Raw genomic sequence first — 15,850 nt, 5'->3', positions numbered from 1 at the left:
AAAAAAAAACAAACAACGAAAGTGCTTCAAGAAAGATTTCGAGAAAAACGACTCAACACCGATTTTTCTTGCCATTTCAATACTATCGATGATTCAAAATATGTCAAATTTGTTATGTACTTACTTTTATATTACATTAATAATATTTTGAAGAAAAAAATTTGCTTTTTTGTAATGCATAAATAGTTTTAAGCAAATTAGGAGTTACTATGATTTTCTCCAACCGATTATACTTCGTCACAGCTTATTACTAATTAAAAATCAACGTAACTCACATCTCTTTATGAGTTGCGCGTGGCTTGCAGGTTGCAGCAACGACGTCATAATTTTTTTCTTCTGTTCTTCATTTTTTTATTTTCAAGATTTTCTTGTATTTATTTCCATTATCTTTATCATTTGCTTTTTTTAAAATTATATTTTTAAGATTTTTATCTTAAAGTTATCAAAGATAAATAAATAAAAGATAAAACGGAAATATGGTTAAGCAAATTTCTTTCAATTATACGTATAATATTGTATATATTTACATAAAGTTACTTGATCAGTGATCAATTAAATCTTTGGATGTTTAGAAGATTTTAAACTGCTCCAAAATAATAACTGCGATTCAGGAATCAAACTTCCAAGTTATTTTCCTCTGCTATGGGAGGAGTGTCTCGTGCAGAAACTTTTACAAAAGATTTCTTTATCAGATGCTTTTAAGAACTCAACATCTGTCCAGTTGTTATCTTCGAAAGAATTCTTTGAAAATTTAATCCCTCTTTTCCTCATCTTCATTACAATGTTATTCAAGTATGATAAAATTAATAATTACAAATGAAATATGCAAATGACAATTATGTAATTATGTATGTTAATGATAATTATGTAAGTGATAAAATATTATAATAATTATGTAAATGATAAAATATTATGATAATTATGTAAATGATAAAATATGTAAAGAAATGATATTATTAATAATTACAAATGAAATTTGGTTAGTGTAATAAGTTTCAACGAATTTGGCTAGAGTTTCTAATACTCATGACAATTTCCCGTGCTATCTGCTAGGCAATGTCAGTTTCTTGTTTACTTTAGATGGGGATGTCCGCCCTTTTTGTAAGCTGCTCATAAGTTTTATGAATACATGTGCTAGACGGCTTTAATTCTTTCCGATTATTTTCACTTTTTTGTTTTTTTAAAGCTCTTATCCTGAAAAAGACGCTAGAAGAATTATCTGCTGCAATTAATTCATGCGTAGAACTGGTTTACGTTGCCTAACTTGGAGGTTTACAGAGCGGTGCAAAATTAATATATATATATATATATATATATATATATATTTCACAGCATAACTTTAGTTCTAATGATCGGGTTCTTTCGAACTAAGTGCTGATTTTAATGCATCTTCACTTAGAAAATGTATCAATAATCCTTTCTAATTGACGCATAATTAGCATCAGTTTGAAATTGTTTTATAATTTCCGAAATAACTTTTATGAATTATTTAAAAACTGTTTAAAACAGTTTCGTTGAAAAACATGATTTTTTTTATTAAACAATCAAATTTTTATTTCGTGCAGGAATTAATATAGCATCCACTGAAGCGATTTAAATTTTCTTTACATTTATTTTGGGGCTTGTTATTTTTGTTTGTTTGGTCTTGTTATTTTATTTGTTTGTTCAATGGGGCTTGTTATTTTTATTAAGAGAATAATTAGTTTCTTTTAATCGTCTTGTATTAAAGCTATTTTTCTATAAAAAAAAACAATGGTATATTTCTTGTACGTTTATTTAAATGAAGTTTTTAAGCGTAATAAGCTTCAGAAGCAACTATACTGCACCAAGCACAAAAAGACATTACGTGTATTGAAGAAAAGCAAAACAGTAAAAACTGAGATAGATGTAAAAACAAAACATCGAAATAGAATTGAATGTAGAATTTAATGATACAAGAGTTTGGCATTCAATATGATAGAATTAAACAATTAAAAGCTGACATTGAAGTATAAACCAGTGATAACGAAAACGTACAAAACTGAAAAGGCGCCCTGTAGTCATGGAAATCGTATTAATCAGAATAACAAAGAAGAATTGGAAAAAGGAAAATTAATAGACAGTGAATGAATCAGAAGTTAAAAAACTAAGAAAATCAGAAGAAAAAAACTAAAACGACAATTTTGGGGCAATAATTCTCTGAAAAAAAGTCACTCAGAATATTTATTAATTATCTATCTTATATTGTCATTTCAGACAAAGGTATACGAAGGAAACTTTGAGTTGCATGCGAGATTTTTAAAATATAGAATTTTAGTAAGCATAGAAGCTTAGTTTTGAAGTGTTTTAAGTTTCAAATTTTATTAAAAAAGTTAAACGCATATTAATATTCTAGCGAATTAGATTTTCAATGTGGTCTATATATGCTTATAGAAATCATTCTAGTACTTTTTTTAATCATAAACTAATCTATGATTACTGTCTTCTTAAGGAAAATTTTTTCAGTTTATTTGGCAAATTTGTTCTCCTACCATACTTGTTTGACTTTTCTGTAAAAAATGCAAATCTATGCAAATGCAAGATGTAAAAGTTGTACATATATTCAAGAATTAATTATTTTTAAATATATAATAACGTAAGCCCATGAAAATGCTTCCACAAAAATGTATTGTTAATGATGCAGATTTATCACATTTTTTACGAAACGTATGAAGAAAAGCTATATCTTAATACTTGCACTAATTACGTTTATAAAAAACGACAACTTATTCAAGATTACAGATCAGCGGTTTAGAGTTTTTAAAATAAACGAGAAAAAAAAACTTTTATCATAACTTATTGAGACTTAAAAGTTCATATGCATTATTAAACAAGATAAGCTGCCCATATTAAGAAAAAAAGATAATATTATTTTTTTACCTTAACTCCTGAGTTGTTATCAAACACTTGTTTGGTCCTTGGCAGCACCATTTTTCTTACTGCCTGTTCCTCAAGTATGTCTGATATTTGAGTTACAGCTTGTAAAGCAGCACACTGAAAAAAAAACATTCACAAAATAAATGATTATTTTTCAAATTTTTTGGTAATGCAGAAAAATAAACGTGGCGAAATAGAGCATTGCTCTTTGTTGCTCTTCAAATTTTCTCACTATTATCCCATTGGAACTGTATTTCCTTTACTTAGATTTTGATTATTTAAAATCCGATTACGCAAACTAAAAAAAAAAAGAAAAAAAAAACTATTCCGACATTTTTGTGTTTAATTTCGTAACAGAAGGAATATAATGAGGAACAATGAGGCAATAATGAGGAACAATAATGAGTATAATTATGAGGTCATTTGTTTTGACTCCCACATGTTCAAGGTTTTTGTGTTGTTTCTAATGCCCCTTGCCAAATACTAGCAAGCCTGCTTGGCGAAACAAAGCAAATTTAAAGCAGAGGGTGCGTTCTTATTTTTCAGAGGCTCCATCTATGGCTAAGAATATGACTTCAGCCATACGCACGTCACTGCTCATTTTAGGGTAGACTACGCTAAAGGGAAATGTACTGCTGTATAATAAGTATATTATACATATACATATATACATATATAAATACATATATAAATGCATACATACATATAAACATAAGATTAATATTTTCCCCCATAGAAACTATTTTACAGTAGTTTGTTCCAAGCTTATATTATTTGGACCCAATTCTAATTGGTTATGCAGCGCATCTACCGATAATTACTGCAATCGTATAAAAAATACTTATTTGTTTAGAAAAAATGATTTTGATTTAATTTTGAGGATCGAGTTAAATATATATATTTCTTTTCAGTGGAAAAAATCATTCGCCAATGCTTTCGCTAAAACACAATTTTATTCGTCAAATTTATGATTGCGGCGAATGCTTAGCGTGGTCTCGGATACATAGCTGTATAATACTGCTCTGTAATTTTTCAGAAATGTTTGATAAGGACTATGATATTCTTTAAAAATAAATCTCAGAAATTTTATATAAAATATACAGAGTTAAGGTCAGAAAATGTAGGTTTTGTTTTATATATATATATATATATATATATATATATATATATATATATATATATATATATATATATATATATATATATATATATATATATATATATATATATATATATATATATATATCTATATATATATATCTATATATATATATATATATATATATATATATATATATATATATATATATATATATATATATATATATATATATATATATATATATATATATATATTAAAAAAGCATTCTTAGGGTTAGAAATGTTTTATTTTCATCAACAAAAGATGTTCTGTATTTTTTTCAAAGCAAATATTTCTTCTTAAATCTTTACTCTTAGGAACATACATTGAAAGGTCTTATTATAGATTCTTTTTCTTTTCTTTAGAAAAACAAAAGTTATCATCTTTCACGACGAATCGGGAATTCGCAAAGCTTACACGCCTATAGTTGAAAAAAGCGTCACATTTTTCAACGTCCACGTGGAAAATGAAAGCTGATAAAATGAAACAAAAAGCTCTAAAGAGAGGAATTGGATTTTCTTCACACAGGTTGACGACCATTTTGGAAAACACAAGCTATCACTTTTGTTCTATCGGTACTTGAAATTCTATGAGACTTAAAGTTTTCTGTCTTTTACTTTGTTTTTCACACTGTTGAGCTCCAGGGAAAACTAAAAAATTCAGAGAGAAATAAACGAAGTTGACAGTTTCGATTGCAGTTTTGTTAAAGAATAACATTGATAAATATTTGATATTGCTTGCATTTCGAATAAAACTGAATAAAGTTTCACATGTTTCACGATAATAGTTACATTTTCTTAAATGCTATGATGAAACTTGAAAGGCGAATTTTATGTTTAAAAATATGTAGCATTTATTGAAACCTCAGTTGTGGAAATAAAATGCCTTTTTTGACGTAGACTTTTTGACGTGAAAGACGATTTTAAACATGTCAATGTACCATATTTTATCAAACTATTTTCTGATGTAAGCAATAATATACAAAAATTTCATAAAAAGAAACATTGTGTTTTTAAACATTGTGTTTGATATTTAAATAGATATATATCATTCAATGAACCGTGGTAGAGTACAGCGGTTAAGGCATTGAGCTGTCATTGGAAAGGACCGGGGTTCTATCCCTGGTAGTGGCTGAAAGCTCCCCTCTCCAACTTAAAGTCGATTTGTACCAGCTCGTCACATACGACCACAGTGTTGACCATAATACCAACATCATTCTGTTGTTTATGAAGTTGTGGAGCTTTACCTCGATTTCACCATTGGCCTATAACTGGCTGTTGTGAAATTTCTTACTTTATTTCGCAAAAATGTGTAATTCAATGTAGTTATGAAAAAAGTGGGCAGTAAAAGTACCTCATCTTCTAGTTACTGTGTAAATTCTTAGTGTCAAAAGTGTAGTAATGAATTTGTGTCTTAGTCTAATTGGTAGTGTCTTAGTGTCGAATGTACACTTAATTGCTGTAGTTATAAGTTAGTAGTTAAAAAAGTAGTTATAAAATGTTCAAGTAGTTATAAAAATGATTTACTTTAGATCAATGACCATGCATAATAAATTACTGTTTTATGCCCATTGTATTGTTTTATATCTACTATTTTATGCCCTACTTGAACATATTTGCTTTATGTCTTCCAGCTGTTCTGTTGTTTACTGTGAAATTTATTTCACTAACTATCCTGTATGTTATCTGCAAAAAAGAAGTAGTTTTAAATTTCAAATTTACTTGAATTCTTAAAGGCTTGACTGCGAATAAGCCAGCTGTTGATATTGACGGTTTTAGAACTTCACAATGAAGCTTAGTTTTTCTAAAGGTACCACTTTGAGCACGAAATTGTATACATAAAAGTATCATTTTGTCTCAGTTCGTTAATTATATAAATATTAACTACCTTCTTTTTTGCGAGAAAGATTTAAATCTTGTTCAAAATAGTGAGAAGTCAGAGGATTATAAATACTGTCTCACCTGAATTTGAGGGGTAGTCGATTCAAAAGCGCTGTACAGCATAGGAAGAACGTCGGCTTTAATATCACTTTTTGGAGTTTTCTTCATTATAATGTCTAAATTCTCCAGTAATGTGACTGTAGCCTGAAATCAAATAAAATAAAAAACAAATTGTAAAAAAAATAACACATTTGTTTCAAGGTTTTGTTTTTAGACATGAAATTATTTTGCGATTTTAAATTCTTAACAAATTCTTAATGAACTAAGGTATTTTTGAAAACCATAATTGTAGAAACTTCTGTTTAGCGAGCATTGAAGAAAATGAAATTTAGAAAACCCAAGTCACAAAATGCGCAAACAGTTTTGAAAAAACTAAAAATCAGTGATGAATATCTAAAAAACTATTTATGTCAGTTAAAACTTAGTTCAAAATCGTTAATGATAACAAGTAATCACTTATTTTTAAAAAAATATTTACAGTCCCTGGCCAAATTATTAGACGCACTATAACAGTGGTGCGCAAACTAGTGGTCGCGACCCCTGTGGGGGTCGCCAGAAGTTTTTTGGGGGTCGCCAAATTTTTATGAAATGCATTATCCCTGCATGCTGCATACCATACAGTGTACATATAAAGAGTGAAGCACCGTCACTCACTGTTTAATTGCAATTGGATTTCCGAAATGTCACGAAATATCAAGTCAGAAGTCATAAAACGCATACAAAATTCATCTGTATTTGCTTTACAACTGGACGAGACTACCGATATTACTAAAATGTCACAACTAATTATTTACGTTAGGTTTATTTTTAATGTAGATATAACAGAAACGTTTTTATGTTGCAAAAGTTTGGAAGGAAAAACAACTGGAGAAAAAATATTCGAAGCAATAAATGAATATGATCCCTTACCTGGGCAAACTGTGTTGCGGTTTGTACTGATGGTGCTGCAGCATTAACAGGTTCGAATAAAGGGCTCAGAGGCTTAATTCAGAAGGTGGCGCCTCATATGGTATTTAATCACTGTATGATTCATCGGCAAGCTCTTGTTGCAAAAGATATGGATGAAGAGTTGCACAACGTATTACAAGACGCTGTTAGTTCAATTAACTACATTAAATGCAACAGCCACAACAACCGTCTCCTTTCAATACTTTGCAATGAGATGGGCTCAACGTATGAGAAATTACTGCTGCACACCGAAGTCAGGTGGCTTTCACGTGGGAAAATACTACGACGGATATTTGATTTGAGAAATGAAGTGTACATGTTCTAAATCGAAAAGAAACATAGATTGGCAAGTTATTATATCAATGAAGTTTGGCTAGGGAAGCTGCGCTATTTAGTTGATATTTTCGAAAAACTTAACGACTTAAATTTGAGCTTGCAGAGTGAGAATTCAACTATCATAACTACAGCCAGTAAAGTTCAAGCTTTTAAGAATAAGTTTAGTCTCTGGCAAACTGAACTGAATAAAAACAACACCGACATGTTCCCTTGCTTTAACGATTTTATCAAGGAAAATAATATAGATATATTTACATTTAAAAACATCATTTCCAATCACATTGAAAGGTTAAAGAAAAAATTTTCGAGAAGATTCGAGGATTTTCCTGAAAACGATCTTGGTTGGATTCGTGATCCATTTTGCTTTGACATATGCAGTTCAACGCTTCAAATTAGTGAGAAAGAGCAATTGATAGATCTAATTAGTGATTATACTCTTCGAAATCAATTTAAGACTCAGCTTTGCCAAAAATTTTGGCTATCCGTGGAAAAACAATATCCCGTTTTATGCAAGAATGCCATCAGAGTGTTAATACAATTTGCATCAACGTATTTATGTGAAACTGGATTTAGCAAACTAGTTTCAATAAAAACTAAATACCGCTGGCGTTTAAACCCTGCAGATGATATGCGAATTGCAATTAGCAACATACATCCAAACATCGATGAGATAATTAGAAACTTGCAGCCACATACATCTCATTAAAGGGCAATTTACTGATTTTTGTGTTATACAAAAAGTATTTTCTTAAAATTATAAATAAAATTAATATGAGTCAAATATGATGATGTTTTTATTCGATGAAACGAAAGAAATGCGCGAAATATACATCGTATTTGTGAACATTTATCTCTAGGGGTCGCCAAAAATTTTCTCTCTACAAAAGGGGTCGCAGTCGAAAAAAGTTTGCGCAACACTGCACTATAAGATTCCTTGTAAAATATTATTATCAAGTGATATTATACAGCTTTGTTGTTTTTACGCGACTGAAACCGGTTTGCACTTGTTTATGTTCGTGTATCGATGGGTTAAATTAGACGATATATCATATAAATTCGACAATTGGATAAATTAGAGGATATATTATATAAATGTAAAATATTTATTATATCAATCATTATATTATTGTATTATAGTAATTAGACCAAATTATTAGACGCACTGTAGTGTTTTAATAATTATGTGTTTTGCTCGAGTTTATATGTCATGCTTTTATATTTAAACATACATGTAATGGGTTTTTATTCAGGAGATTTTTTATATACTTCCTATTTGTATTTATTTTTAACATATTACATTACAATGTTAACCGATTGATACTCGAATATAAGCAAATGTAAACCGGTTTCAGCCACGTCAGAGCAATAATGCTGTATAGTATCACTTGATAATTAAAATTTTATATAGCATCTAATAGTGCGTAGATTAATTTGGCTAGGAACTGTACAAAGATATGTTTTTTTTCTAATAATAATTTTTGTGGTATTTTTAATTTAACTTGAAAAATGGTTTAGTTTGTTTTTAAAAATAATTAAAGTAATATTTTTCACTAACTTTTCAGCTAATAAATTCTGATAAGTTATGTAGATAATAAAATCAGGGTTGATTTTTCTTTCGTTAAATTCTGGTGCAGTTTTAAAAACATAAGTCTTGCGCCTCCAGTTACAGAAGCATATATTGCGCCATCTAATTATTGATAACGATAACAAAAACATTTTTTGAAACAGACTACAATTACAGATAGGAAAGAGAAGAGCTTTCAAAACTTGATTCAACTTTTTGTCACTAATTCAGTTTTTAAAAATCATTTAGTCTATTGAGTTTAACTTGTCTTAAATCCTATTAATTTACATAACCTCTTAAAACCCAGACATGTTAAAAAGTTTCTCTTGCGTTACACTGTATGTCTTGTCAAGCAATAACGTCATTATTTCTTTGTAATTTCATAATTTCTTTCGCTTTACAGTTCACGTTTCTTCAATGTTTGACAGCTAAATTATAATACCATAACTCTTGCTAAATATTTCCTTGCTTCAGGGGATGTCAAAAGATTTTACTTCCTTTTCCTTTCAAAATATATTTTCTTTCTTTAACTATGTCTGTCTTATTTTGTTTCTTTATGTTAATAATAGTTTCACAATCAGATAGTTATTGAGTATTAGTTATTGCCAGGGTTTTCTTGAATATTAAATTATTGAATGATTTCTTCAAAAAGTTATTTGATGTCTTTTTGTTATGTTACTTTATTTTATTTTGATCGATTATTGCTCAAGTGAAATTACTACATTTACTACTGATATTACTATATTTGATTTCAAGTGTTATTGTTACATAAAGAGGCCTGTCCTCCCACGACCAAACTCAACTGTCAAAGGGGTGGAGACGGGCAGGGAAAATTCTAAATATGATTTTAATCCTCCTTATTTTTCACAAATAAACTGAAAGTAGATTTGGAAGTCTTCTCCGATACGCGTGAAACACAAGGTCGACATCTCATCATTTGAGATATAAAGCGAGCAAAATTTTAGATTTCTTATTATTTTTTTCTGACAAAAGCATACCAATACAATCCTGCTATCAATAGTTTTTGATAGACAGTTAAATACTGCGAAGTTGTCTGTTTTTATGTTTTTTACAAGTATCTTTGTTTTTATGCACTTAAGGTGAAAAAATATTTTTAGCACATTCCAAACCAGTTTTTATCAGCTTAAACTGCAATGAAATTAGATTTTTTTCAAAAAATAAAAAAACTGAGAAACATGTAGTTTTAAATTACTAAGTCAAAGCCACAAATTGCATCATTTTATTGCTTTAAAGCTTCGAAGAAAAATTTATAGAAGTTCTAAAAATTATCAAGCGCTATTTTTCCTAATCTAAAGTGACCACTTTAGTCTCTACTTTTTTTTGAAAGGTATTGCGCTGTCTAATAATACTGAGTCATTAAGTTCGTCAAGTACAAAAAATTATATAGAAAACACAATTTAAAAATTTAGCCTGAAAACAAAGATGGCGTCCTCATTCGTTATTGTTCTGATGCTGTTTGATCTGCTACAATAGCGAATTGTCTAGAATTTGCGAATTGGCCTTAAGGGTTCGGAGTGCTAAATTGAATTTTTATAATGCAATTTGAATAAGATTGTTAACCAATAATGAGTTAATACAATATCTGTAAGATATTTTAAATATCATTTTTTTAATCGAAACTTTAATATCTTTTAACGTTATTGCTTTTATGTTACGTAAATTTATTTAAATTATTATTTCGTTAAATGATTCTTGCATTCATGTTGTTAACTGGATTTAAGCCAATCAAGGTTATTGCGGCTTAGAATTTTGTTGAATTCTTTTACTTATCAATTTTTATTACTGTTCCAATTTGTTTTTTAAATTGTATTATATATATATATATATATATATATATATATATATATCTTAATATATAGTCCGAAATTTCTTATCAGTGTATAATTTTTCACTTTTAACATTTATTTTACCACTAGACTATCTCATACCTGCCAACTTTCACACCTTCCGAGAATGGATTTTCAGAGTGGTTGTAAAACAATAAACGAAAAACAATCTGACTCAAAAATATATTTATGTTTTGATCCCGTTGAAATTCGCTTGCGCAAGGATTATTATGCTTTGATATATTTAATATAATTATTTATATGTAGTGGTGGTCAAACTCATTTATAATTATCATTATAATTCAAAAAGTTAATTGGAATAACCTGAATATTGCTACCACTTAAAATATGAAAATAAAACCTTCCGGAAAATCCGGAAGAGTTGGCAGGTATGCTATCTGGAAAAAAATTTTGAAATTAAAAGATGCGTCTGTAAAAGAAATATATATAGAATGTTTGTATTAATTGTGAGTGAATTTTTTAGAAAATTAGGAGATTCCACCACCTTTTCCCTTAAATCACCAATCTATCAGTCATATTTGTTTCCTTAAAAGTCAATATTTTTCAATGATTAAATAACTAAATGAGAAAAGAAAAGTCCATTTATGCTTAAAGCAATTAATTTAATTTCATATAACAATATTTTAAAAATAAAATTAATGATTATTCGTATTCGAAAATTATTAAACTGTTTTGAAAAAAAAAATTAAACTTATGAATAGAGAATGAGTGATGTAAACAAAGTAATGATTGAGAAGTAATTTTGTTTGTTAACAATCTATAATGACAACTTGCATAACAATTCAAAATGCATTCTTAGGCCTGCAACTCGCACTCACGATTCAACAATCCTTGAGCCGTATTTCGTTAATTTTGGGAATCATTTCGCCAAAAAATCACTTGATTTGTGACGAAACGTGAACTCTCTAATGTATGACGAAAATGTTTCCTCAACTCTAAACCTCATCGTAGTGCACTGTGGTAGATTGTTAACTAGAATGATGAAACTAGAATAAACACGAGACAATCTAAAGTAAGGACACAAATTTAGCCGGTCGACTGTATGGTGGTTAAGGATTTGGCCTAGTGTCAGAAACATCCCAGGTTCGAAATCCGTTTCGAGCATCGGGAATAAATTAAATCTCTGCTATGTTTTGTTGTGTTGTACGACCTGTATTGTGCTCATGATAAAGTGATTATTTGAAGGTTTTTTTTGTGGAAAAAATGGAATGACTAAATATTTCTTTAATTTTGACGCTATTTGTCTCCTCGTAGGAGTAACGATAGTTATTTCGTCATTTTGACGAAATTTTCGCTCGGAGTATATGCCAGGAAATGATTTCGTCAAGAAGGAAGAAAGTTCTCTGATATTTTAGTGTGAAAATGTTGTTTATTTTTTTTGAGACACTTCAATTTTTTAAAAAGGAAAAAAGAAACATTGTTTTTTAATTATTCTATTCGTCTCTGATATCTATTTTCTGAAGTTGGTTTTAATTCCTTGCTGAAATGTAATAAAATTAGAAAAAATATACAAAATCTGAAGTTAAAAGATATTTTTATTGTAGGACAGAATTGGGGTATTGTAATGATAGTATAGTTTTATAATTCAAAATCGAAAAGAACTTCATAAAATGAGCATTTCCTTTTCTAAAAATTGAAGTATAAATTGTTTTTTTTTATATGTATATTGTTAGTTTTTATATGTATATTGATATTTATTGTTAGGCTAAGTCGTTTGAATTTCAAACTTATTTATCTACAGCATTAAGTTATTTCTCTTGGAGAATAATGCTAGGGAAAAATAAAATATCTGATTCTGAAATATTATTCCAATATAATAAAACTCTCCGAGTTTGAATACGTTTCTTTTAGGTAAAACGTCAATGATGATAAATCTAATCTACTTAAAGATTTTACTCGATTTATTCAAAAGTTTTGCAAAGCTAAAAGAAAGATGGAAAATATAAATTTCATCTTTTGTTGGAATTATTTATTTTTGATGAAAACGGGAGATTATATATATATATATATATATATATATATATATATATATATATATATATATATATATATATATATATATATATATATATATATATATATATATATATATATATATATATATATACATATATATATATACATATATATATATATATATATACATATATATATATATACATATATGTATATACATATATGTATATACATATATGTATATATATATATATATATATATATATATATATATATACATATATATATATATATATATATATATATATATATATATATATATACACTGGTTATCATAAATTAAGGAAAATTCACAAAAATCGCGATAACTCAAGAAATTACACATGGAATTTTATGAAACTTACCCACAATATACAACACATAGTAAGGTATTAAACAACATAAAAAGAAATTATCAGACATTAATAGTAGTATAGAAATTAGCACATGTATAAAATAAACAAATTGGAAGTATCGGTTTGCAATAGAAAAAGTACCTTTAATATGGAATATGATTGCCTCTAGAAGCAATACAGCACAAACAGCGATGTGTGATGCTTTCAATTATGCGGTCTATCAGTTCAATAGGAAGTGAGAGCCATTGCTCTTGTAAAGCAGTTGCAAGCGTGGCAAGGGTCTGAGGGGGCGGATTGATGGCAGATACACGCCTCCCTAGAGCATCCCAAACGTGCTCGATAGGATTCAAGTCCGGGGATCGAGCTGGCCACTCCATGCGAGTAATTGTTTCCTGTTGAAGATAATCATCAACAATGCGAGCTCTGTGTGGTCTTGCATTATCGTCCTGTAACAGGAAGCAATCACCAATTGCCCCGGCATATGGGCGCACATAAGCATCAAGGATGTTGTCTCGATAAACCTGAGCATTCACGGTTCCCCTTGGAAAGACATGGAGGTATGTGCGCCCTCCTAAGGATATGCCTCCCCAAACACAGACACTGCCTCTTCCGTATGCATCTCTTTCACGGATGTTTGATGGATGATAACGGGTCCCAGGTTCTCTCCATATCAAATAACGTCTACTGTCACTTTCTAGACTAAACCTGGACTCATCCGTAAAGAGAACAGGCCTCCATTGATCTGACGTCCAGTGGACATGTTGTCGGGCCCACTGCAAACGGTCTCTCCTATGGCGTGATGTGAGCGGCACGCAAATGGCTGGTCGTCTCGCATACAGACCACCTTCGTGGAGCCTTCTGCGCACAGTTGACGTTGACACCAACCTTCCGGTGGCTGCAGCAAGAGAGGATCTAAGATGTGTCGGAGTAGCGGTTCTATTCCTGCGTGCACTTAATGTCAAATATCGGTCATCGGCACTGGTCGTAACAGTTGGCCGTCCTTGACTGAACCTCCTAGATGCCGAATCTGTGGTTTGAAATTGCCTCCAAAGTCTATGAACCACAGATGGACTCACATTTAGCCATCTGGCCACTTCTGATTGACTCTGCCCTGCCTCTAGTCTCCCGATGGGTCTCCATCGTAGTTCTTCAGGCAAATGATGCCTAGAGGTCATTATTACGAATTGGCTATCTCAGATTTTCAATGTCGCAATCACAGTAAAATTTGTGTGCTTTCTCTCAAACTTGGACTTTTATGCTCCAGGCAGATGACGTAAGCCGAGTGCAGCGCCACTAATTTGCATATTGCAATTTTACTCAGCTACTCTTAGTGGACAACATATGCAAATTTTGCACGGTTTGGCTTACTTTTGAAAGAGTTATCGCTATTTTTGTGATTTTTCCTTAATTTATGATAACCAGTGTATATATACATATATATATATATATATATATATATACATATATATATATATATATATATATATACATATATATATATACACATATATATATATATACACATATATATATATATACACATATATATATATATACACATATATATATATATACACATATATATATATACACATATATATATATATATACATATATATATACACGTATATATATATATATATATATATATACATATATAAAGTGTTAGTCATATTTTTAAGTACAAAATATTTTTAACGTTCTTAGAGGTTCAAATGGTTAGTATTTTTACTAGTGCTATGATTAATATTTTCGACTAAATTTTAATAAAAGGCATAATTTTTTTATTATTTTCGGTTGTTATCTTTGGATAACTTTTGTGGGGAATTTGTTATCAAAAGCTGTATATTATTTTGGAACATTTAACAACAAGTAAATGAATTAAGTAAAACTTCCAGTTAGCCGTAAGTAACCTAGTGAACAAAGGACAACTATAAGAATATTTCGCTTTACTGTCGCTCTCAAACTTATCCTAGAGTAACATAGCATTTGCTGGCTTTTTAGCTAAGAGATCGGTTTTCTTCTGTTGATTCATTATGAAAAAAATACTAGAATAATGTAGGAATGAATTACAGTTATAATATGCGAAAAAATGTTTGAAAATACTACTTAGAGAAGCCCTTAAAATTAGGCAAATTAAAAGAAAAAATATAAAATCAAGGAAATAAGAAAACAGGCATTTTTTATACATAATTTTAATAGTATTACGCATATTGATAAATATAAAGAACATGTTTTTTGAAGTATGATCTGAAATTCCTATAAATTACAGAGTTACAGTGCATATTTTAGCGATGTATTACGGTCGAAAGCAAGCATTTACAAATTTCAAAAACATTTTTATTAAAAATTTTGTTGCTCATCATGGCTATTTTCTCCGTACCTATTTTTCGTTTCGAACTGTTACTTAATCTAATTTTTAACATTTTATATTAAAAATACTTAAAATCAAATATCTTTTACTTTCTTCAATAAATACGGTTATTTCACTATTTATAATTACAAACAGAAAAATAATTCTTAAAAATGAAGGTTACTTTCAATCATCAAAGCCTTATTCTACTTTTAAGACTCATTTACAGTTATTTTTCAGAAAAAAATATGTATGCATTAAACGTTATATATAAATTAAATATACATTTACGTGTACATTAACCGAGAAAACATTGTAAAATCATAGATAGATTTTTGATGCCATCTTTGTTATCAAAATATTACGTCATCTATTTGCATATGAATTTGCCGACCTGATTACTCACGACACCTACTCCAATGTTCTTCCCTTATTTGATCAGAACATATATGGT

General features: G+C 29.2%; 1 protein-coding gene and 1 long non-coding RNA gene across 8 annotated transcripts in view; one reads left to right on the top strand and one right to left on the bottom strand.

Annotated features, from left to right (window-relative positions):
* The window catches only part of LOC139427147 (uncharacterized), a 71,173-nt gene extending 65,564 nt beyond the window's left edge, over positions 1 to 5,609 (top strand). For both annotated transcript variants that reach the window (XR_015430422.1, XR_015430423.1), the window contains one exon: positions 4,402 to 5,609. This is a non-coding gene — a long non-coding RNA (uncharacterized LOC139427147). The remainder of the gene's footprint in view (positions 1 to 4,401) is intronic.
* The window catches only part of LOC107440096 (SCY1-like protein bma), a 691,298-nt gene that overhangs the window by 54,047 nt on the left and 621,401 nt on the right, over positions 1 to 15,850 (bottom strand). For all 6 annotated transcript variants that reach the window (XM_087154978.1, XM_087154980.1, XM_087154979.1 and 3 more), the window contains 2 exons: positions 5,998 to 6,120; positions 2,899 to 3,012 (listed from right to left, as the gene is read on the bottom strand). In XM_087154978.1, the coding sequence (XP_087011104.1) occupies positions 2,899 to 3,012; positions 5,998 to 6,120 (237 nt within the window). The remainder of the gene's footprint in view (positions 1 to 2,898; positions 3,013 to 5,997; positions 6,121 to 15,850) is intronic.

The sequence above is a fragment of the Parasteatoda tepidariorum genome, chromosome 11 (genome assembly GCF_982258835.1).
Source record: "Parasteatoda tepidariorum strain Cologne lab strain chromosome 11, Ptep-v5.0, whole genome shotgun sequence".
Classification (NCBI taxonomy): domain Eukaryota; kingdom Metazoa; phylum Arthropoda; class Arachnida; order Araneae; family Theridiidae; genus Parasteatoda; species Parasteatoda tepidariorum.
The sequence above is the reverse complement of the archived record's forward strand: the minus strand, read 5'-3'. Positions and strand labels throughout refer to the sequence as shown.